This window comes from Athene noctua, chromosome 2 (assembly GCF_965140245.1).
Source record: "Athene noctua chromosome 2, bAthNoc1.hap1.1, whole genome shotgun sequence".
Classification (NCBI taxonomy): Eukaryota; Metazoa; Chordata; class Aves; order Strigiformes; family Strigidae; genus Athene; species Athene noctua.
In genome coordinates, this window is record NC_134038.1 from 136,103,176 (window position 1) to 136,126,076 (window position 22,901).

At 37.9% G+C, this 22,901-nt stretch overlaps 1 protein-coding gene across 3 annotated transcripts in view; it reads right to left on the minus strand.

Moving 5' to 3' along the window:
* Positions 1–22,901, minus strand: part of SNX13 (sorting nexin 13) — a 76,814-nt gene that overhangs the window by 44,828 nt on the left and 9,085 nt on the right. For 2 of the 3 annotated variants that reach the window (XM_074900371.1, XM_074900370.1), the window contains exons 2-3: positions 7,474–7,586; positions 2,016–2,118 (exon numbers count right to left, since the gene is read on the minus strand). In XM_074900371.1, coding sequence (XP_074756472.1) covers positions 2,016–2,118; positions 7,474–7,586 — 216 coding nt within the window. Of the gene's footprint in view, positions 1–2,015; positions 2,119–7,473; positions 7,587–15,282; positions 15,375–22,901 lie in introns of those variants that run through there. The other variant, XM_074900372.1, reaches the window with a different exon arrangement.

Genomic DNA, 22,901 nt, shown 5'->3' on the forward strand with positions numbered 1-22,901 from the left:
ATTTCCCAAAATAATTTCATATCAAGGTGAATTTATTTTGTACTTGGTTCATGGAAGAAGCATAATCTATACACTAGCCACTTGAAAGAATATGCACTATTCAAGACCACTTAGGGCCACAACAGTTTTAAACATGAAAACAATGTCAAGTTAAAAAGAAGGCTTTCCAATAAAGAAAAGTCAGCAGAAATTTAATACAGAAATGATAAATAGGAATCCCAAGTAAACCATACATTTGGATTTGGTTAGGACTCATCTTTTGCACTAGTACTGAAAAGCACATCTAAACTAGCTAATGCTATTTTAATACAGTGGAAAAAAAGAAATACAAAACACTATTTGTAGAAGACAGATTTTAGTTGGAGAACAACTTCAAACACCATTCAGTAAACCAGATAAGAATAAATACTTTCTTACTACAAAACTTAAATCCAGAGATTAGTCAAGACAGGTCAGTTGAGAAAAGTGATGTGTCAATAACCCACACTCAAATCAGAAGCCAAACTACTGACTTTGCAAGGATTACACAAAAAAAAAACCCACACGATAAAGTAAACAGAGAACACATACCTACTGAGCTCAAAAAAAGTAACATTAATGTAAATGAAAGTTTCAGCAATGTAGAGGAAATTTAAAAGACAGAATCTTCTTGTAAATTTGTTCTCAATTTGAGACATAAGCAACACTCCACAATCCATTATAATATACAAACTGAACTTACTAAATAGTGCCAAGAACCTCAGTCCCCTAAAAGGAGGTTTCATTAATGGAACAGAATTGTTACTTGATTGCTGACTTGCCCTTTTTCAGCCTTAAACTTTATACTTTTCATTTGCACCAGTGATGTTACTTTATCATTTAGAATATATTTTAAGTTCCAGATTTAACTCAACAAAGACTTAAGTGAAAAGGCCACTTAACCCCTGAGTTACAAACCAGTCATAAAAACCAAGGCCACTTAACACCTGAGCTACGAACTATGCTTAGAAAATATACTGCTGAATCACAGAATAAATTTATGTACTACTGACAAGAAAGTTGAACACACACCCCTTTCACAGACAACATGAAGAGTAGAGAGCTGCCAGCTAAGAAAGGGCAGGACATTTCAGTCAAAACATTTGTGAGATTAAATATAACATAACTAGCAATCTTTGGGTTAAAGTGTTTTCCCTGTTCTAATGAGCACAAATAGATTAGGCCCAAATATATATAAACTTCTGAGCTGCCAAGATATATTGGTTCATAAAGCAGGAACTTCCAGAAATTCCACCTCTTGGCTATTAAGAATTTATTCTGCACTACGCAGATGCAAATTTATCCAATTAGGAACCCTGAATTTAGGTCCATCAACCAAAATGATTGTGTGTTAAAAGTGAAAAAGAAAACAATTGAAAAGAGGATATCATTGATGCTCCACATTTATCTATGCATTTCCAAAATTTCATCTTGGCCTTAAAGACAGTCAAAGATAAAAACTGGTAAATCCTTGAGTACTGTAAATCTAGAATTTATTACAGTTTAACCTTCTTAGTCAGGCAAGCAACTTTCTGACCACAAATAATCAAATCAAAACTGAAGAAACTACAGATCCAGTGATGGAAGAATCCTAAAGAGTCCTGACAATCTTGCAAGATACAGCTACCACTCCTGCGAAGAAAAAAACCCAACCCAACACAAACAAACAGTTTAGAAAGGAATGACTTAGTAATTTCCTCACAGATAGTATCAGCCAGTTACATCTTACTCATTTCTCATAATGAAGCCAGAAACAGTACTTGGGGAAAAAAAAAAAAAAAAAAAAACCAAAACAAACTTTACATAAATGCTTAAAATGCTTGTATTTCAAAAAAAGAAAATTTCAACTGCACATTGCAGCTGACTAAAAACATTAAAAGGCTCTTTTACCTTGGGAAATGGGTACAGTTCTTCGATTAAAACTGATTACTAGCACCATCCTAATTTTCAAAGTTAAAAATCTGATCTAGAAGGTAAAACCAGTAAACTCTACTTACCTTAGGGATCCCAACTGATGTACAAGGAAGAAATGAATGTTCACACTGCTCAAGGTATTTTTCCGAGTTGCTTTTTCCAAATAAAAGAGTGACCACAAAGCCCCTAAAATGGATAAAAAAAAAACAGCTAGAACGACATTTTTTCCCCATCTAGAAAATATTTCACAAAAGTTATAAAATGAAATATATGACAACTCTTACCATTTACTTTCCTAGTACAGTGCTCTTTCATGTGCAGTGTTCTGCTCAAAATAACTGACACAATACTAAGAATGAAGTTTCCCAGTCTTGATATATTCTTATCACATAGCAGATCTGCGGCACAATCTATACTACACAGCCTGATGCGTAAGAAGAACCTGTGATGGCATGCTACCTATGCTGACAAATATTAGTACAGAGAAGGAGGGGTACACACATAAGCTGCTCTGGTTGTATTTATACAAGATTCTTTTACTTCAACCCTATGAAGAAATAAACTCTTTAAAAGATACATTCAGGCCACCGCACTGTAGCATAAGCCACAAAAACACAGACCAGGAAGAAACTTATGTAGTAAGCATAGTAAGAAATTACTGATTGAATGTGTTTAAACAAAAAAAGAAAAAGTTTTCAACTGGGAACTTATTTTAAGCTGCAAATTAAAAAAAAAAAAAAGGCAACAACAACAAAACCGAAAACAGTAGTCCTGCCAGGCTGCATATGAACAGTCAAGGAAAAAATCTAGAGAATAGAGTCAAACACAAGGTAATGTGTTTTTTGGAGGTTGCGAGTTTTGGGGAATGTTGGAATTTTTTTTGCTTTTTGTTGTTGTTTGGTTTTTAATTAATTCAGCATATAAAATTTAAAGAAAGGCACTCCCGGCCCATATATTTTAAAACAATGTTAGATCAGAAATTCATTATCTTCTTCCCTCACAACTCTACAATGATATTTAAATTATGACTTATAGTTAAGCAAGACAGCGGTCAATTTTATTACTGTGGAGGATATAGTGGAGTCATATGGGAAAAAGCAACCATTACAAAAAGTCCAATCTTACTACAACAGCAGTAATTTACAGCTTATGACACTGGGGCACAGCAACACGTAAAGCTGTTTTTACCAAAAAAATACCTGAAACCTAAAGGCTGTACCATAGCCATACCATAGCATAGTCAAAGACTTTGAAAAGTCAAGGATAAAAAGAATATGAAGATACCGCTGCTCAGATAGTCTTGGTATGGCTAAACATGCATAGCTTTTAACACAAATTTCAAAGCATTCAATTTAAAGGCCAACTAACCAATATTTATGACCACAGGAACTCACAAAGTTATGCCAGGCTTGAAGCGTGATGAAATAATACATTATCTTAATATAGATTGTTGTTGATATATGATACTCATATGACTACAATAAAATTCCTAGCCACGGCAAAATATTCCAGTCTGAGGTTTTCATTCCCAAACTTGGAACCCTTCTTTTTAAGTACTCCAGAGGCTCAGTAATCCAGAAACAAGGGGGTGGTCATTTATACCTGAACAACTCCATTACCAGAAAAAAAAAAAAAAAAAAAAAAATCTGCACAAAATTATTATTGGTAACTTGATAATGCACAAGAAAATTTCACTTGATACTGATTCCCTTACAGCCATCATTATCTGTCAGCCACGTGTACTTTCTACATATGAAGACAAAAAATAAAAGCAGGTCTAATTGCTCTTTTGCTCCAGATACTTCCAGATAGTTTGAAAATCGTAACACCAATGTTGCTAGTAGCATCATAATTCAGTTCAAGGACAAAAGCTTGCTTAGAAAAATCTTAATATTAGTTTCACAGTGCTTAAAAGTAGTTTTAGGTTGGGAGGGGGTTGTTAGTGTTTTTAATTATTAAAAAGTTTGGGTGTTCTTTTTATTATCTACTACCTTTCTATTAGAAATCTGTTTTCTTTTAAAGAAAACACTATACCCAAAATACTTTTTTTTTTCCCCTAAAATCAATTTTAACTTTAAATATGTATCAGCAACTCAATGGCGTGAAGGCAAGAAGAGGAGAGGTACTTTTCGTCTTTTATTCAAAAGGATTGAGGCCTTGGAAGTAACTAGCTACAGATTATACACCTGTTTTTTCTCAAATGTTGTAACACTTTTAAAGTTAATAATTCATTCAAAAATACTAATATGCCACCACTATAATTTAAATACATGCTCATCTTCTTAAATGCCTTATTTTCCTTTTGAAGCTAGAAATGCTAGGAGCTTCAGCCTCTACAGCAGAAATTAATACATTTTACTCCCTAATTTAAAATCTTGTGCGCATTAGAGGATACACAGCCTGACCATTCAAGTGTATCTGTTCACTAACCAGAAACTTCTAGTGTAAATGCTTATCTAATTCATCAAGAGGATATTCAATACAGTAAATGAGAAATTTTAGTCTTTTCTCTAAATGAATAGAGCAGAAAAAGATTGTATTTTACCTAAATTTTTGTTCTAAGTTCTTCCAAACATTATTGGAAGGTCAGCTTTTCACAGGGACTTATTAACAACAGAACAAAGGTGAAAGATAGAAAAATTAAGACTACAGATTTATCATTTTTCCCTCAAGTCTGAAAGTAACAGCCTCAGCTGAATCCTTTGTGAAAGTCAAAAAGCAGCTTCAGAACCATTTTCAATTTGGTCAGCAATTAGAATCATCAATGTAGGCAGCCAGTCACACATAGGCGATTAAGTATCAATTATTATAGTTTTTGACAACAGGGAAAATTCCTTTAAACGGCAAAGCAATTGATGGTTCAAGAAATTTCAGTTCTCACAACATCAGAAGCCTAAGGCTGTTGACAGAGACGCAATTCACAATATTTTACTTGCATGGGACCGAAAGAGGGAAGGAGAGAAAGGTAAGAAACATTTACAGCACAAGGAAAAGGCAGATTGTAAGAGACAGGCCCAGCACTCAGGTTAAGGGGTTTGCACCAATACTTGAAGTAGAGACAAAAAATATTTTATGTATAACAATAATCTTGGCTACACAGGTTAAAGAAACTATCTACCTTTTGCCTACTGTTTTTGGTGGAAAGAGCTCAGTTCCCTAGGCAATGAGTTACCAGATCCGGAATTGAAAAGGGATGTACCAAGACCAAAAAGCTAGCATGTTATAAATCAGTCTTGAAACAAAACAAAATGAAACAACAACTTTAGATTTAGAGCTTTTATTCATATACACAAATGGTTTCAGTACCCTTCCATGCACACAAATAGCTATAGTACACCTACTACAAGTTATCTGTGCAGAGTGTAAATCAAAATGAAATAATTAGGTAACACATAACAAGTGAAACAGTATAAACAGATTATGTTGATACAGATATGCCATCACCATGGTTTTCCTTCACAACTTGCTGGTGTATAGTTTAAATGCTTAGGTCAATACTAAGAAAGCAATCAGCTATGATTCAACAATTTCTTTTGTTTGAAATGCAAAATGGGGCAGAAATGTACTCCCAGCTAGTGGGAGTCAGAAACCTTTGATACAGGCCACTGGTTTTGAGCAAGTATAAAAAGTTAGAAAACTGCATGACAAATTGCGTAAGAACTTAAAGTTTCAACGTAAAATTCTACCATAAAAGTCCATGTCCAAAATTGTTATTTTGCTCCAGGTAAGGGTATTGTAAGTATTAAGGACATTACTATAGCCATAAGATAAAAATCTATAAATGATTTTATGATATATAATTGCTAATTATAAGTGAAAAAAGTTGCTTCATAACATGAATTTCTGTTTGTTTCTAAGGGAAATATGACCAAGAATTTTGCGTAACTTCACAGGAATTAATTTGAAAGAGCAGGCAAAAATAATTTAGATATAAACCTGTTTGACCTAGTTAGCACTCAAGGTTCTGTATGCTCAATGTTAAAACTTAAAGTAGGTGTGTCACTGAAAAAGATTAACAGTCTAAAAAAAGGGCCAGATCACAGGCTTAGCCAAGAAGATGTATATGTTAAAGTAATGAAGTAATGACGTTCTACTGGAAGGGCTGAGACTTCATCTTTAGCTATAAGTAAACATGCAATAGGGAGATGAATACAAATTCTGCTTTAACAGATACACTACCATGAGATGAATTTATCCACTGACTAGCTACAAAAACAAACTAAAGCAACAAAATAATCATAGCAAAGAGTTATCAGAGATGACTTGAGAATGAGCGAGCTCAGGCACTAGAGGCAGTCTCACGGTGGCAAACTGTAGCTGACTTCAGACATATTCCATGAGAGCCTGCTTTGACTCTTAAGCTTTGAAAAACCATGCAACTGAATTTGAGCAAGAAGGAAATATAAGCTCTTAAGAAATTATTATATCCCACATTATTTTTCATACTCCAAATACTAAGCAAGTGGTAACACAAAACAGTAAATGGATGAACTCTCGCTCTCTGGATGAACTCTTCGCTTTTTGCACTAGACAAACCACCAGGAAAATATGCCAATCATACATATATCAAGACCTAACAAGACAAAAGCATTTACTTAAAAGTTAGTTTTACTTTAGCTACATCCTTGCTCTAGTATATGACTATTCTGATTTCTCAGAGATGGATTTCCATATTTAACATGTTGCAGATCTAACTGTAGCCTCTAACCTCTATTACATTTTTTGATGAGACATACAGGAACATACATACATTCTGTACTGTATCCAATACGAAGGTTAAAAGAGTATTTTCAAGGAAGAAAATATTAAAAATAGCCCAAACACACCATTAGAATTCAAGCAGGTCTTAAAGAACCTAGAAATCTTATTGTCCTGTAGATTAGTCTTCTGAGTGAGGAAGGAGGAATATCCCACTAATACATGTAAACTTGTCATTAAAAAAATTTCAATGGTTATACAAGGCAAACTTTATAATATACAATGTAACAAAGGTGCTAAAGGCTATAAAAACATAACATTTGCTCCCTTCTTATATATAAACTACAAAATGTCTACAGCTGGTGAACAGATCTACTTGTTCCAGATATAGCATCATTTCCACACACCCAGGAAAAATCTACACTTTCCTCATTCATGAAGTACCCTTAGCAGGAAAATGAAATTGTGACAAAGGGGACACAGACACCTAGTAAGTATCTGGAAATGAACTGACACAGTAATAGAAAGTATGAAATGAAGTTAACATTGGTTTTATGTATTTGTCCTCTAACACCTGTTACAAATAGGTCCTTTTTTTTCCCTTGTAAATCAAAAATTTTTTGCATAGCCAAAGATAGTGTAAGAACTACTCAACAGTGGAAGAAAAAATTACTTCTGATAAAATTGAGATCTCAAGAAAAAAATTTTTTGCTTACAGCTGCTTAAATGTGGAAATACCAATTTCACAGAAGTCACTTCAGATTTTCAGAGCAAACTATTTGCTAACATACACACTAAAACTTTCCTTTCATAGTAAATTATATGAAACACTAGTATACTTACCCACCCACAAAGCAGAGGATATAAAATGCAAAGTAAAATATAGCGAAGGGTCCAAAAGTTACTAGAAAAAGCACAAGGCCAAGACTTCCCCATCCCCATATGGAAAGACTGGTCTGTAAACAAAAACACATGGAAAAGGAATAATTAATGATATTCATACAACTTTAGGTCTCTAAAGCAGTATTTTTAATTTCCACAAAACTTGATACATTTTAACTAGATATGAAATATTAAATAAGTTTTGCTTGATGAAATAAAAGTTATCTTTACTTTTTATAAGCATAACGATATTAAGTTATACCGTGGGCTAGTAGTCCAGTTTAGTCAACACTAGAGCATTTTTCTTTCATATATTGTTACTCATCTCACTTCAGATGCAGCTATCACCCTTGAGTGCCATTTATTTTTCTTCTCTATTCTTATTTTGAGCACTTATTTCTTGAGATCCCTTTTTTCTCCCCTGTGAAATTCTCCACTACTTCCACCAAAAAAGCAGACTTTGTAACAGAACAGGAAGAGATTAATACAACCTTGTTTTACACAATTAAACATGTCATTTTTCCACAACCAAGCAACACTATTTCTTCCCTGGATCAAAGCAGTTTCAAGAACAAATCCATCCTTTTCTCCAGCCAAGTCACAAAGGGGTCAACAAGTGCACCAAATATTTGGTGCAAGTTTACTTTTACTCCTCCCTTTAAATAAGAGGGAAACTTAAGATACTGATTATTACCTCTAGCAACTTTTATCACATAAGTCAAGAGCATTCAAACAATTCTTTGAAATATCTAAGCACAATTTGGTTTTCAACCCAAGAAATTTAATAAATGAAAAAAATTGAGATCCCAGATTAACATTTTCTCCACATAGGCATTATCATGTTGTGAGAAGAGATATGGCTTAGCAGGCAGGACTGATCCTTCAGCAGGGGGAGAGGGGAGACAAGGGTTATTTGGAAAGCCCATAGCCACAAGAGCATTTGCGGGGCTGGTGCGATTTTGTGGCTGGTGTATTGCATAACGCAGCAGGCAAAGCTTCACCTGCACTGGTGGATTCACCAGGAGTATGAAAAAAGCAGCAAGATGCAGATTATTTTGTCAATATAGGTTACAGTATACATGCATTCATAAACACACATATATATACACACACATATTTGATCTATCTGGATAGATTAGACATAGGTATATATATTAGACATAGGTATAGGTATATATACATATATGGAGGGTAATTTAAAAAGCAAGGTAAGGAAAACCTGACTGAACTGAGCTAAAAAAGTTTCGGACCTTCACAATGCTGCAATGCAGTCAAAGATTATATAAATTTAATTCAATCTAGTTCAATATGGAAAGCATGTTTCAGACAAGTCCCAAGAGCGTGAAACCAATGACGGCAAGTATTTACAGGCCACCAAAACGGTTCCAGCTCCAAGGTTCTCAACTTCTCTTTTTTTGTTGTCTAATTTACGCCTTTTCTTCCAGTGATCAAATGACACCCTCATAGGAACTCAGACAACTGCTATGTCAACAAGTAACACTAAGAAAGTATTTAAATAAACTTGTCTTGCAGTTTGACATTTAGAAAACAAGCAGAGATCGAACACTGTATTTGCAGAGAGCCCTTTTTTAGCTTTTAATATGGAGGACAGGGGAAGCTTGCCTAAAGCTCCAATTTCTCTGAAGGGACTATTTAGATTTCATCTTTCCAGCTTAGGCATAGGATTTATAAAAATCAACTTCCTCACAAAAAAATTTGAAAAAAAAAAAATCTTATAAACAATGAAAAATCATATCAAATAAGGTTCCTACATAAAGCAGCTTCAGTTCTTTCTGGCAAGCAAGAGTTTTGAGTTCTTTTCCTGAGGCTGCCCAGAAACAAAATCATAGCTCTAAAGAGAGACAGTTTCACAGACGTAAATTGCAATCATCAGTATAATTTAATTCTTCTTAATTTATTATAAGTTTAAAGGAATGCTGAGATGAAACTCTATTTTTTTCCTAGTTAAAGCTTCTTAAAAAGACCTGGAGAAGCTATAGTGCCTTTTTTTCTTGGTGTTTAAGGATGGGAAAAATTACATTTGTCTACATACTTAAATGTTTAATAAAACGTGCTCGTGCTACAATTATAAGAGTGGACTGCAAGTTATTCAGTTTTCTTTAAGCTAAAAAAGTTATTTATTGAATTGTATTGACCATACAATCCACACAGCTAAAATGTTAAAGATCTGTGCTACAATAAATAAAAAGAAAATCTTGGCCACAGCTAAGTAGATGATTTTGTTGACTCACAACAAGTAAACACAGTAGATAAACTGCTTGCAGAGTAGAAAGGAGAGAGACAAGGAGAGGGACACCAATCAAAAAATCTGGCAAATACAACAATTAACTAAAAAAAAAAAAAGACATGAGCTCTCATTATACATCTACATTTCAAGACACAAATAAGATTCTTCATGTTCATAACCTCAGAAATACATTTCAAAACTTCTGCAGAGTACTACAAGCAACAGGATGATACACACATAGAAGATAACATTTAATTGTGGTCTCTTTTTTGCCAAAAAATCTGTACACTTAATAGCATTATTCAAAAATGTCTGAGTTCTAAATATGGGATAAGCACTCTAAATGACTTGACAAAACTTAATTAAACTAGATAGCAGGATGGATATTGAGTTGGATGAATGTGTAGTTAACAAAGAAAGTTCTATAACAAATAAAACAGTGACCTTTTGCCCTATGCTCTAGTTCTGCAATTTAGCATATGGCTACAGTCAAATCTCATTTGGTATTTTAATAGGATTTCTTAAAACTCGTACAAGTTGGTACACTGCAGTAAGTACAACAGATACTGGCCCAGTTCTTGTATACTTTAGATGAGTGGTTTATAGTCTTATGGATCTCAAGACATTCAAAGGAATCTAATCATCAGCAACCCTCTAGGCCAACTGTAAATAAAACTTCTCCTAACTTCACACTTCTTAAAGGGACTTCAGCACCTTTAAGACTCCCAGTCAGAAATGAAAACTTTAAAACAAAGTTCCTTTAACACATCAAAATCAACTATTAAAAGAAGATCCAGTCCAAACATTACATAAACATGACTACACAGCTCGTCAGTATGGAACTAGCTCAGGTATTACTAAATTCAAACCCCACTACTTACAACTTACTTCCAAGTAAGTTTTACTTATAATGTTAATTGTTTGGGAAAATTCACAGATTTACTGAAGCTCTGCCTAGCCTTACTAAAGTTAACTGAAGGGTGAATGCTTGTCACTCTTGACAGAAAGAACAAGCCAGTCTCTTCTGAAGAAATGGTATAATGCTGGTGTTTAACCCACAGCTATCCAGGCCCTTTAAAAGAAGCTGACATTCCCCATGCTGAGAGTGCAAACTTCCAAGCTGAACTGTCATAATACTGTACTGAATTTCAAGTAACTAGGGTCAGTTACCTAAATGCTAAAGAATATAGTCCTTAATCCTGTGGTAGGCATGTATGGGTATACATATGCATACACACACGCGCATGGATAAACGATCTTAATTTCCCATCAACAACCATTCCAGTTCATCAGTTTTAGCCACTTTTGCTTACCATCACTACAGATGCCATTTATTAGCCCCACCATTGCCACTTCCTATCTTTCATGTCCAAGATCTTAGAAAGACTTCTACAGTGTATTAATAAGGTCATATACACAAGGGGCTAATGTATCATCATAGTCACTCACAGCAATTTTCTTCCCACAGTATGAGATAGCTTCAGCAAAATAAACTGCAAGTAAAGTAAAGGGCTGCGTGTGAGTCCAAACAACACAGTGAAGAGCCTCATCAGGTTAGAGGAGACACACTACAGTGAATATTCAGGAACTTGATTCAGCTGTTGCAGACAACAAGACTATCACCTCTCAATGACACCTGCTTTTTTTTTTTGACTAGGCTTTGTCAATTTTTCCCACACTATACAGCCAAATACAAAAAGTAGCACATAAAGAACTTGCTTTCTTATATGCATCTGCTCTTCCTTTCTTTGGCTTCTGCTTCCTAATTAATGAAGCATTTTGATGGTCCCAGTTGCATACTGTTACGGCTAGCAGTGCTGAGCTGAGACTGACTATGCAATTTAACATGACCGTCCACACAGGACCTTGTGTAAATCCACAAGATTCACTGCCTAGAAACTGTGTACTAAGGCAACACAGAAAGTGTTAAAAATCCCACTGTAATTTAGTATGCATGCAGTTATGCATAATGTAATTTACTAGTTATGAATTAGCTAGAGTATTTTGCAAATACATGGGAGCATGGCAAGGACTTAATGCACCAACCACAACAGCAACAATTTACTCCAGTAACAAACACAGCCATGTCTTACCACACTTGAAAGTAGCTTCAATAGGTTTCTTGTTTGCTTAATCCATCTGACAAGCTTTCAGAGCTTTGTCTCTATCCCATCTTTAAGCAAAATCATCAGCCTTGACACACCTTTCACTAAAATGATTCACCAGGGTCAGTATAGGTTGTCTGCATTTAAACTGGTGCTGTCAATTTTATCTTGCAACCGACAGTAAGATACATAAATGTTTCTAGTTTAGTGCTACTCCAGAAGTCCAGCCAACAGGTAGTCCTTTTCTTCTTATCTTCCCCTTTGCCACCAAACAGAGGAGACACGTGCTTCTCCCAGGCTCCGGGTGCCACCATCCTCCCACTCCAGATGGGAGCTTCTGTTCCAGGCTCTGAACTTTCTTCACGATTCCTCCACATGCTCAGAGTAACTGTGGTTTCAGTTTTGGAGATAGGGCAGGAGGGGAAACAGAGAACATCCATTCGGGAAGGCTGGGCTCTGGAACTAGCTGCTTGGAAGACTTCAGTAGTATTCTACTGAAGCTGTATGACTGACAGCTGTAGGATCCAAAAGGCCCATACCTCTCCTGAAGACTGCCATTTGTGATTTTCAAATTTAATATTAGCAACAGAATCATCTGAGCTTTGAAAGAACAGTGTAATTTAAAAATAAAACCACACTTCTTTGCTACATAATTATTTTACTGTGTATATTCAATTACATTTGTTCATGAATATTTTAAGTGACAGTAGCTGACCTGTCCCTAACTAGACATCGATAAGCAAATTATTCCTTGCCATATCGTTTTTTAATATTCTGCTTTGCCAAATGTATTTAATGCCACCACCTCTGGGCTCACATAAAAAAAAAAAATTTCAAGGATTGGATACACAGTAGATGTCAAGTTTAATTTTGTTAATTCTACACATCTGCCTTTTAATTTGACTTCCATTTTGAGTGTAAACGGAACATGTTCACGTATAAACCTTTCCATAATCAAGGTGTCATTCTTGTCAAGTGATTAAAAACATTATTTTAGGATTCAAATTACTGTCACTTCACTAGCATGACAAGTAAAACTGGAAAGCTCTATCAACTGGAGTGCCAATTTCATCTGCAGTGAAATTGTTATCACAGAATCGTCTAGGTTGGAAAAGACCTTGAAGATCATCCAGTCCAACCATTAACCTAACACTGACAGTTCCCAACTACACCATATCCCTCAGCGCTATGTCAACCCAACTCTTAAAACACCCCCAGGGATGGGGACTCCACCACCTCCCTGGGCAGCCCATTCCAACGCCTAACAACCTGTTCCGTAAAGAAATACTTCCTAATATCCAGTCTGAACCTTCCCTGGCACAACTTGAGGCCATTCCCTCTTGGCCTATCGCTTGTTACTTGGTTAAAGAGGCTCATCCCCAGCTCTCTGCACCCTCCTTTCAGGGAGCTGTAGAGGGCGATGAGGTCTCCCCTCAGCCTCCTCTTCTCCAGACTAAACACCCCCAGTTCCCTCAGCCGCTCCCCGTACGACCTGTGCTCCAGACCCTGCACCAGCTTCGCTGCCCTTCTCTGGACACACTCGAGTCATTCAATGTCCTTTTTGTAGTGAGGGGCCCAAAACTGAACACAGGAATCGAGGTGCGGCCTCACCAGTGCCCAGTACAGGGGTCAGATCCCTTCCCTGTCCCTGCTGGCCACGCTATTGCTGACACAAGCCAGGATGACATTGGCCTTCTTGGCCACCTGGGCACACTGCTGGCTCCTGTTCAGCCGGCTGTCAATCAACACCCCCAGGTCCCTCTCTGACTGGCAGCTCTCCAGCCACTCCTCCCCAAGCCTGTAGCACTGCTGGGGGTTGTTGCGGCCCAAGGGCAGCCCCCGGCATTTGGCCTTATGGAAACTCCTCCAGTTGGCCTCAGCCCATGGCTCCAGCCCGTCCAGGTCTCTCTGCAGAGCCTCCCTACCCTCGAGCAGATCAACACTCCCACCCAACTTGGGGTCATCCGCAAACTGACTGAGGGTGCACTCGATCCCCTCGTCTAGATCATCAATAAAGATGTTAAACAGGAGTGGCCCCAAAACCCAGCCCTGGGGGACACCACTCATGACTGGCCGCCAACTGGATTTAACTCCGTTCCCCACAACTCTCCGGGCCCGGCCATCCAGACAGTTTTTTACCCAGCAAAGCGTGTGCCCATCTAAGCCGTGAGCAGCCAGTTTCCCCAGGAGAATGCTGTGGGAAATGGTGTCAAAGGCCTTGCTAAAGTCAAGGTAAACAACATCCACAGCCTTTCCCTCATCCAATAAGCAGGTCACCCTGTCGTAGAAGGAGATCAGGTTTGTCAAGCTGGACCTGCCTTTCATAAACCCATGCTGACTGGGCCTGAGCATCTGGTTGTCCCGCATGAGTTGTGTGATGGCACTCAGGATGAGCTGCTCCATCAGCTTCCCGGGTACTGAAGTCAAGCTGACAGGTCTGTAATTTCCCAGATCATCCTTCCAACCCTTCTTATAGATGGGTGTCACATTGGCCAATTTCCAATCTGTTGGGACCTCCCCGGTCAGCCAGGACTGCTGGTAAATGATGGAAAGCGGCTTGGTGAGCACCCCAGCCAGCTCCTTCAGCACCCTCGGGTGTATCCCATCCGGCCCCACAGACTTGTGTGTGTCTGTGTGATGCAGCAGGTCACTGACTGTCTCCTGGAATGCGGGGGGGTCGTTCTCCCCGTCTCTGTCTTCTGGCTGAGGAGGCTGGATTCCCTCAATACAACTCGTCTTGCTATTAAAGACTGAGGCAAAGAAGGCATTAAGGACCTCAGCCTCCTCCTCATCTCTTGTTACCATGTTTCCTCCTGTATCTAGCAGGGGATGGAGGCTCCCTCTGGTCTTTCTTTTGCTGCTCACATACTTATAGAAACATTTCTTGTTATCCTTGATTGCTGAAGCCAGATTAATTTCCAGCTGGGCTTTACACCTCCTGATTTCCACCCTGCATAGCCTCAGAGCAACTTTGTAATCACTGTGAGTGGCTAGCCTCTTCTTCCAAAAGCGGTAAACTCTCCATTTCTCCCTGAGTTGCAGCCAAAGCTACCTGTTTAGCCAGGATGGTCTTCTCTGTCACTGGCTTCTCTTAGAGCACCTGGGGACTGCCTGCTCCTGAGCCATAAACACTCCCTTCTTAAAGAGCGCCCAGCCTTCCTGGACCCCTATACCCTTCAGGACTGTCTCCCAAGGGATTCTGTCAAGCAGGTGCCTAAACAAGACAAAGTCAGTCCTTCTGAAGTCCAGGATGTCAGTTCCGCTGCCCCCTCTTCTGAGCTCTCTAAGAATAGAGAACTCCATTATTTCATGATCGCTGTGACCTAGTCAGCTTCCAACCACCACCTCATCCACCAGTCCTTCTCTGTTCACAAAGAGGAGATCCAGCAGGGCACCTTCTCTGGTCAGTTCACTCACCAGCTGTGTCAGGAAGTTCTCTCCCACACATTCCAGGAATCTCCAGGACTGGTCCCGCTCTGCTGTGCTGTATTTCCAGCAGAAGTCTAGGAAGTTAAAGTCTCCCACAAGAACAAGGGAAGCAATCATAAGATTTCTCCTAAGTACCTATAGAATATTTCATCCACCTCTCTGTCCTGGCTGGGTGGCCAATAGTAGACTCCTACTACAACATCTGCCCTGTTGGCCTTCCTCCTGATTCTAACACAGAGACACTCCACCCTGTCTTCACTACACTTGTACTCAAAGCAATCATAACAGTCCCTAACATACAGCACCACCCCACTGCCTCTCCTTCCTTGTCTATCCCTCATAAAGAGCTTGTAGCCATCAACTGGCGCACTCCAGTCATGGGAGACATCCCACCATGTTTCTGTAATAGCCACTACATCATAACTTTCCTGTTTCATCATGGCTTCAAGCTCCTGCTGTTTGTTACCCATGCTGTGTGCATTGGTATACATGCACTTCAGATGGGCTGGTGTTTTACCCCCTTCCCCCTTCAAATCAAGTTTAAAGCTCTGTCAATGAGCCTAGCTAACTACTTCCCCAAGATCCTTTTCCCCCTCTGGGACAGGTCCATCCCATCTGATGCCAAAGAGTCTGGCATCCTGTATACCAACCCACGATTGAAAAATCCAATGCCCTGACAGTAACAGCAGTCTTGGAGCCACAAGTTCATCTGTTTAGTTCTCCTGTATTCTCCTTCATCCGTCCCCACAACTGAAGGGATGGAGAACACAATCTGTGCCCCTGACCCCTTAATCAGTTTCCCCAAGGACCTGAAATCTCTCTTCATTCCTTTAGGACTTCTCCTGGTAATGTCATTGCTACCTACCTGAAAAACTAAGAGAGGGTAGTAGTCCTTGGATCTCACTAGAGTGGGGAGTTATGTTACACTACAAGGAGAAATATTTAACAATTGTGAAGTAAACCATTAAGGTCTTTGTAGTTATATTCTCCTATCTGCTAAAGTTATAGCAATCAAGTCAAAGACATGACAATCAGGGTTTTGAAGAGTTCGGTGTGTCCTCATTGCCTAACATCAGTAGAGGTTTCTTTTTAACCTCTTCCTTCTTATACTTTTGCTCTTTTCCATCCTTAACCCAAAAAGGCAAGGCAAAACAAAACCCTAAACTCCATTCCTACTTCAGACTATGGAAAAATAATTGTAGTGAATCCACACGATTTACTGCAGTACTCACAAGAACAGTCAGGATTTTTTTTATATATAAAATTCCTTTTAAAAAAAAAATATAATCTATTTTGCTTTTGTTGTTCTAAGTTTAGATTTATTTTTTCCCAAAGCAAGCTTAAAATAAAGTATATAAATATACACTAATTATCTTTTAAATTTAAAAAGTTACACAATCAATGTTAAGAATTAAGACATTAGACCAATGGAATTCCTTCTGTGTAAGTGCAGTATTCCTGCTGATCCCTCCCAGTTACAGAGGCTGGAAATTCTCCTCTCATCTGCTAAGAGTCCATCTGTCCCCTCTACCTTACCTCCTCCTCTTCTGCTTAATGTATGCTTTGGATGTCAAATGGCTTAACTGTTTAACAGTTGGATTAATTCAAGTGCAATCATGTCTAGCTGTATTTAGTTTGGATTTTCCTGCTGCTCCTCACAATGCATGAGACAGAAAAGCTTTTGGGATCATTTTTCTCAACCTCTCCTGCCCCCCCCCCCCAGTTATAGAAGGTAGCCTAACAAAGCTCTTCTAGAAAAGCGCTAATTTTTAATCTATATTCTAAAACTACAATTACTGCTCTGTTTTGACTATTCAAGAAGTTCATTTTAAGAAGTGCAAACCTTTCAATGAAAATGCAAGCTAACATCTTCTTAAAGTACATAACATTGAAGTACTGTATGTAACTAAAAAGTTTAAAAGCTATTGTGCATGTTACTTCAATTTCAGTATTTCTTCAGAGATCAACAAATTCCCTTACTGAAATAAAATCTACCTGTTTGCTACAGTCAGAACATAAGTATTAAAATAGAAAAATTATGTTCCGTATTTTGATACAATTGGTTTGTGTAACAACGGTGATAAAAATGAACAGTCTCTGGTTAACACTGATAATTGTTCTACCAGAAATGGTAAATATTTTCAACATCAACCTTTTTTTCAAGAGAAAAAGAGTAAAATTCAGCCTGGACTCAAGAGTCAAGATTTTTTTTCCTCTCTCACACCTGCTCTGCCATCACTGCTGAACATGAAATTAGGAAGCAGATTTTTTAATTTTAAACCGACCTTCATTTTACTAACATTTATTATCAGCACTAACAGGTATTTTATTATACAGAAGAACTATCAGCAAGGGACAGAAAGCCTCATTTCATGTAACCTTATTTTCAAAGTGGATTTAACTTACTATGAAAAACATGAGGCCACCTTCAGACACACACACTCTGATAACCTTTGTATTAGAATACAATTCAGAGTGGGTTTTAGTTTAAAAAAATACAGATTTTTGGTCAAGTTTAAAAGAAGCACTTCAGCATCTTGGATAGTGATGGGAAATAGGAGATGCAAGCCCCCTTTCTACGGCTTACTTAAATATATAAGTGACACGTTCAAAGCCATTTTTAATATCATTTTAAAGGAAGTGATCCTTTTCCTTTGTAAGAATCCATATTGACTTGTATCTAAGTTAGTTTAGCCATGTGGACAGAAAACAGACAAAAAGGATCAAAGCATTTTGGATCACCTTGGGTGACCAGAATAGGGCCAGGCTTATTGCCTGACGGGATCACCTAAGGTGATCTAAAGTGAGAAAATAAAGTAATCTCTCTAACTCTATCTTGAATTCATGCCAATGAGATAATCTGGACTGTTCTATGTTCAGTCTCTGGATAAACAGATTACATCTATTTCAAGTTTTGCTAGTGCAAAACACTGGCAAAAGGGAGAGAGGGGGAAGCTCCCAGAATCTTTACCGAGTAAAAAAAGAAGTCTGTTTTCGTAAATGGCTAAAAATTATGAAGTCATGTGTTCTTTAGTCAAGAAAGGGTTATTGAATATTTCATTTGTGATTACTGCTCAAGCAGCATTTCAAACTTTTTACTTTCTTGCCTAAAACTGCAGCAAAGAGTTATTTAGAAGTTGCTTTCACCCATGTTTTCCTTCTTTCACTGCTAAACTGACCCCAATAAGCAAATTTAACAAATGACCAACTTTGCTTCTAGAACAATCTCTACCACTTAAGATTCTCAAAATTTATCTTAGCAGAAGTACATTAAATCCATCTGTCTCCGTAACAGTCAGATCTAGACTATCTCTTTATGTTCTATCTAATTGAAAACCTGCAGGCAGAGCCCTGGGCTACCGCAGAAACAGTTGCGTAAGACACATTTTAAAAAGGTTTCTTCATACCTTAACAGTTACACTTTTTGAAGATAGAAATTTCTTCAGTTTTAAGCTCATGTTACATGGTAGGGGTAGCTTCAACTGAGCATCCTTCCCACCCAGCAATAAGCAGCTGCCTATTCCTTGAACTCAAATCTCCACCACACTGCCCAGTTTATGCCATTACCTATATCAGCTCATACTAAGAAAATATACATGACGATTATTTATATATAAATGGTTTGGGACACAGCTTTCTGTTCAAAGGCAATCCATCCATTCTTGCCCATGATCTTTAGAGGAAGGAAAAAGTGGAAAAAGATGGGTTATAAGAGGTCTGATGAACAATGATTACTTTTCTTGAAATAAATCCATCATTTTTTCTACGAAGATACCACACAATTTCACAGCAGCTGCTATGTGCAAAATAGTTTGCACAATCTTAAACTGATAGAACTAGCTTAAGAAAGGCACACAACAATATACTATCTACTTTCAGAAATCTCAGAAACTTCAAACAATAACAGCCCCACAAAAATAGGAAGTAAAACAAAGTGAAAGTGCTTAGTTTTGCAACTACGGATTTGTCAAAGACATGAAGGTATAGCATAAGATAAATTCCATTAAATTATTAATATTTTGGAACCGCACACTGCAGCAGCAGTTATTGTGCCTTTTTTTGCTTTCACCTAAACAACTCATCTCATTGAAACAACAGACACTACCTTCAAATTTTATACTGAACAAGAATAAAATGTTTTTCTATGACTTAATGACTTCCCTAAAAGCATCTATAAGCAAATAATTATTCTCAAACTCCTTAAACCCATCAGTTTCTTCTAAAAAGACTGATAAACCATATACTTCAAAGACATATCTGCAGGACATGTGGTATTTTTTTTTTTACTGAGAAAATTATATGTGTTTATATATATTTCACATATACATAAATATTACATATACACACACACACAAAATCCAGTGCCTAAGTTTACTGCAGAAAGGTTTAGTCATTGACTTCTGAATAATCTTTTAGTACTCTGGCTTCCACAGGCTATAAAATCAGTCATCTGAGAGTTTTGTTTAATTCTTTAATCCACTGGTAATATTGTATCTGTTATTTGCTACACAGCACAATTTTCAGAGTCCTCTGAACTACAACATTACTCCACCAAGTTTAAGATGAAACTGCTTTGGATGCAGTACAGTATTTAACTGTGGGTTTTTATTATTTTAAAAATACATACCACAATCTGAAAGCTTCAAAATAAGCAATGCTCCTCACCTGAGGAAAAAGGTTACTTTAAAAGTATTATGTTAGCAACATAACTTTAGAATATTTTTATCTGAGCCTAGACTAAATATAAAGAGAGACTCTAATTGCCTTATTAGGTCAGGTTACAAATGTGAAAGAATGCAAGTGGAAGAAGTTAATTCACATTATCTATCACAATTGCCAGAAGGAGTCCTCCAGTAACAGACATGCTCAACAAGACTAAAAATTAATTTACACATTGTCCCTACTGATCAAGGCTGCTGTCTCTAACTACAGTCATTCACGTCACATATCTTTGTGGAATTATTTTGGTAAATGAAATAATGTGGTTAAGATACCCCTGAAAAAAAGGGACTTTTTTTCTTTATTAAAAAGGAGGAGAAGAACTATAAATAATAAGGTAGGACTCAAAGAAAAAACACATTGAGTTTCTCAGCTGTAATGTCAAATGTCACCTAGACTACAGGCAGTACTGCAACCGGTATTATGGAATCCAGAGAGCCAAAGCTCAACAGAAAGCCAACATAAATGATTTCTCAAATTTACTGGCAGCAGCAGCAGATCTGCAAGAAGGAAGGTCCAGGCCAGGAAGGAAGGAAAATACATGCCAGTCAGCCTCACCTCAGGCCCAAAGAAGGTTGTGAGCAACCAAAATGGATCAAGTGCAAAACATGTCTGACCAACTGCTTTTTATGATGAGGTGACTGATGTTGAGGACAGGGAGGGGGGCTTAAGTGTTGTGCACCTTGCCTTTAGCAAGGCCATTAACACAATATCCCACCGTCTCTTTATCACAAAATTGGTGAGGTAATAAATAAGGTAAGTGAAAAACTGACTGGATTGCTGGATGCAGACACACATGATCAGTGGTGCAAAGTTCAGCATGCAGCCAGTAACTAGGTGGGAACCAATGCTGTTTAATGTCTTCATTATCAACCTGGATGATAGGACACAGTGCACTCTCTCAGTAAGTTTACACAGAATACCACGCTGGGGTGAGTGCTCAATATGCTGGAGGGTAGAGCTACTGTTCAGAGAGATGTCGACAGGCTAGAGAAATGGGCTGACAGGAACCTCACAAAGTTCAACAAAAAACAAGCATGCACCTGGGGTGGAATAACCCTAGGCCACAATACAACCTGGGAGCCAACTCTCTGGGAAGCAGCTCTACAGAAAGGGACCCAGCAGTTCTGTTGGGCAGTAAGACAAACAGAAGTCAGCAGCGAGCCCTTGTAGCGAAGGCAGCCAACAGCATTCTACCCTGTATCAGCAAAACTACTGCCAGCAGGTTCAGCAAAGTGATCCTTCTTCTCTATTTGGATATGCAAGACCACTCCTGAAGTCCTGTGTCCAGTTTTGGTCTCCTCATTACAACACAAATCCATGTGGAAATCAACATACAATACCCAATTCTACCATAAGGGATTTTGTGCCAAAACAAAGCACATACATATACTGAAACCACATACTGTCTACCTGGGCCACCAAGGGAATGGTAGTTTTAAAAAGTTTATTGATGCTCCCAATTGATATTCTCACACACACACCCCTTATGTGACTAGGAAGTAACATAATTTTTAAAAGTTTTATCCCCCTCCTACCCCATGACACTCACCTTTATCTTCAAAAATAAATAAGCAAGAGCAGTAGTCTCCCACACACCTACCACCAACATAATAAAGGGCATCTACTGCCTGAACACTGGAATCCTAAGAAACAGCTACCAAACTTATATTCATGGATTTAATAAACTCGGGGGGGGTGGGGGTGGGGGGGTGGTGTTTCTTCTTTCAGTTGCTAGATCTCCATCAGTGTCAGCAACATGAATCTAATTCCAGTTTGGATTCCTGCTTGCAATTATCACCCCTTCACTATATCTAATTTCTCTTCTCAAGAATTTACTGATAGTTCCCCAACACTTTTTAGAAGTAGGTATTGATTTTTAACCAGCATCATAATTAACAAACTACAAAATGAAATGGATGTAAAAACAGAGGAGCCTCAAAGATCAGAGTATGCACCACAAAGAAGCAGTTTTCAGTAGCTAAATAACAAATAGATCCCAATTTGCAAATACAGTGCATTTAAGAAATCCACTCACAGAATCCTAACACCTTCCTCTGAAGATTTCCAGTCTCAGAGTGCATCTGAACTCCTACAAGGCCAAATTTCCTACGAAGCATGCTTACTGAATGAAGACAAAATAACCGTGGCAACAGATGTTATGTAGAATGACAAAAACCTTTACAAAGCTAGAGTAAGCCTCAAAACTTCCAGTTCCTTGCAGCTATTTTTCTGAACAGAGTATCATCCAGTTGTATAAAATAAAGTAAGAGGAAGATTACTCCAGTGTCTCCAAGTTTTTCAGTAGTCCACAACACTCAAAGACGACTGCGACTTCTTTAACGAGCAGTTGATGCCTAACTCTCAGCAGAATGGACAGTGCCAACAAAAAAACCCTGTTATTGAGAACACCATTCTGCCTGCAATGCCTAAGAAACTTCACAGGTTTTATCCAAGTGATTTGCTATGTAATGCTGCTGACAGGCGCTGTAGTGTATAGCTCAGAAGCAAACAGATATGCTTCAGTAGAGTGGGCCCTCCTACAATTTCTTCCAAAACTCTGCTTCATAACGTCTGTCCATCTGGCCTCTCTATGGAAGTATCCTAGAGGAAATCTTTTAGCCTCAAGTAGTATTCCTCTCCTTCCTCACAAAAAATCAGGACACAGAGTTACTGTGTCAACTACTCCCTGGGTACCTTCCAGGTGCCTATACTACCTCCTGTCCACTGCAACACTGAGGAGAGAAAGTAAGAGTAAACATCTGCAAATAAAGTTCACACAGAGAGACAATTCTATGAATTCAACGTAATGCTTCATTCTCAAGCATCAGGTCATGGAATATTTGCAACAAATTTCAATTAATTTGGAGGGAGAGAAGGGAAAGGAA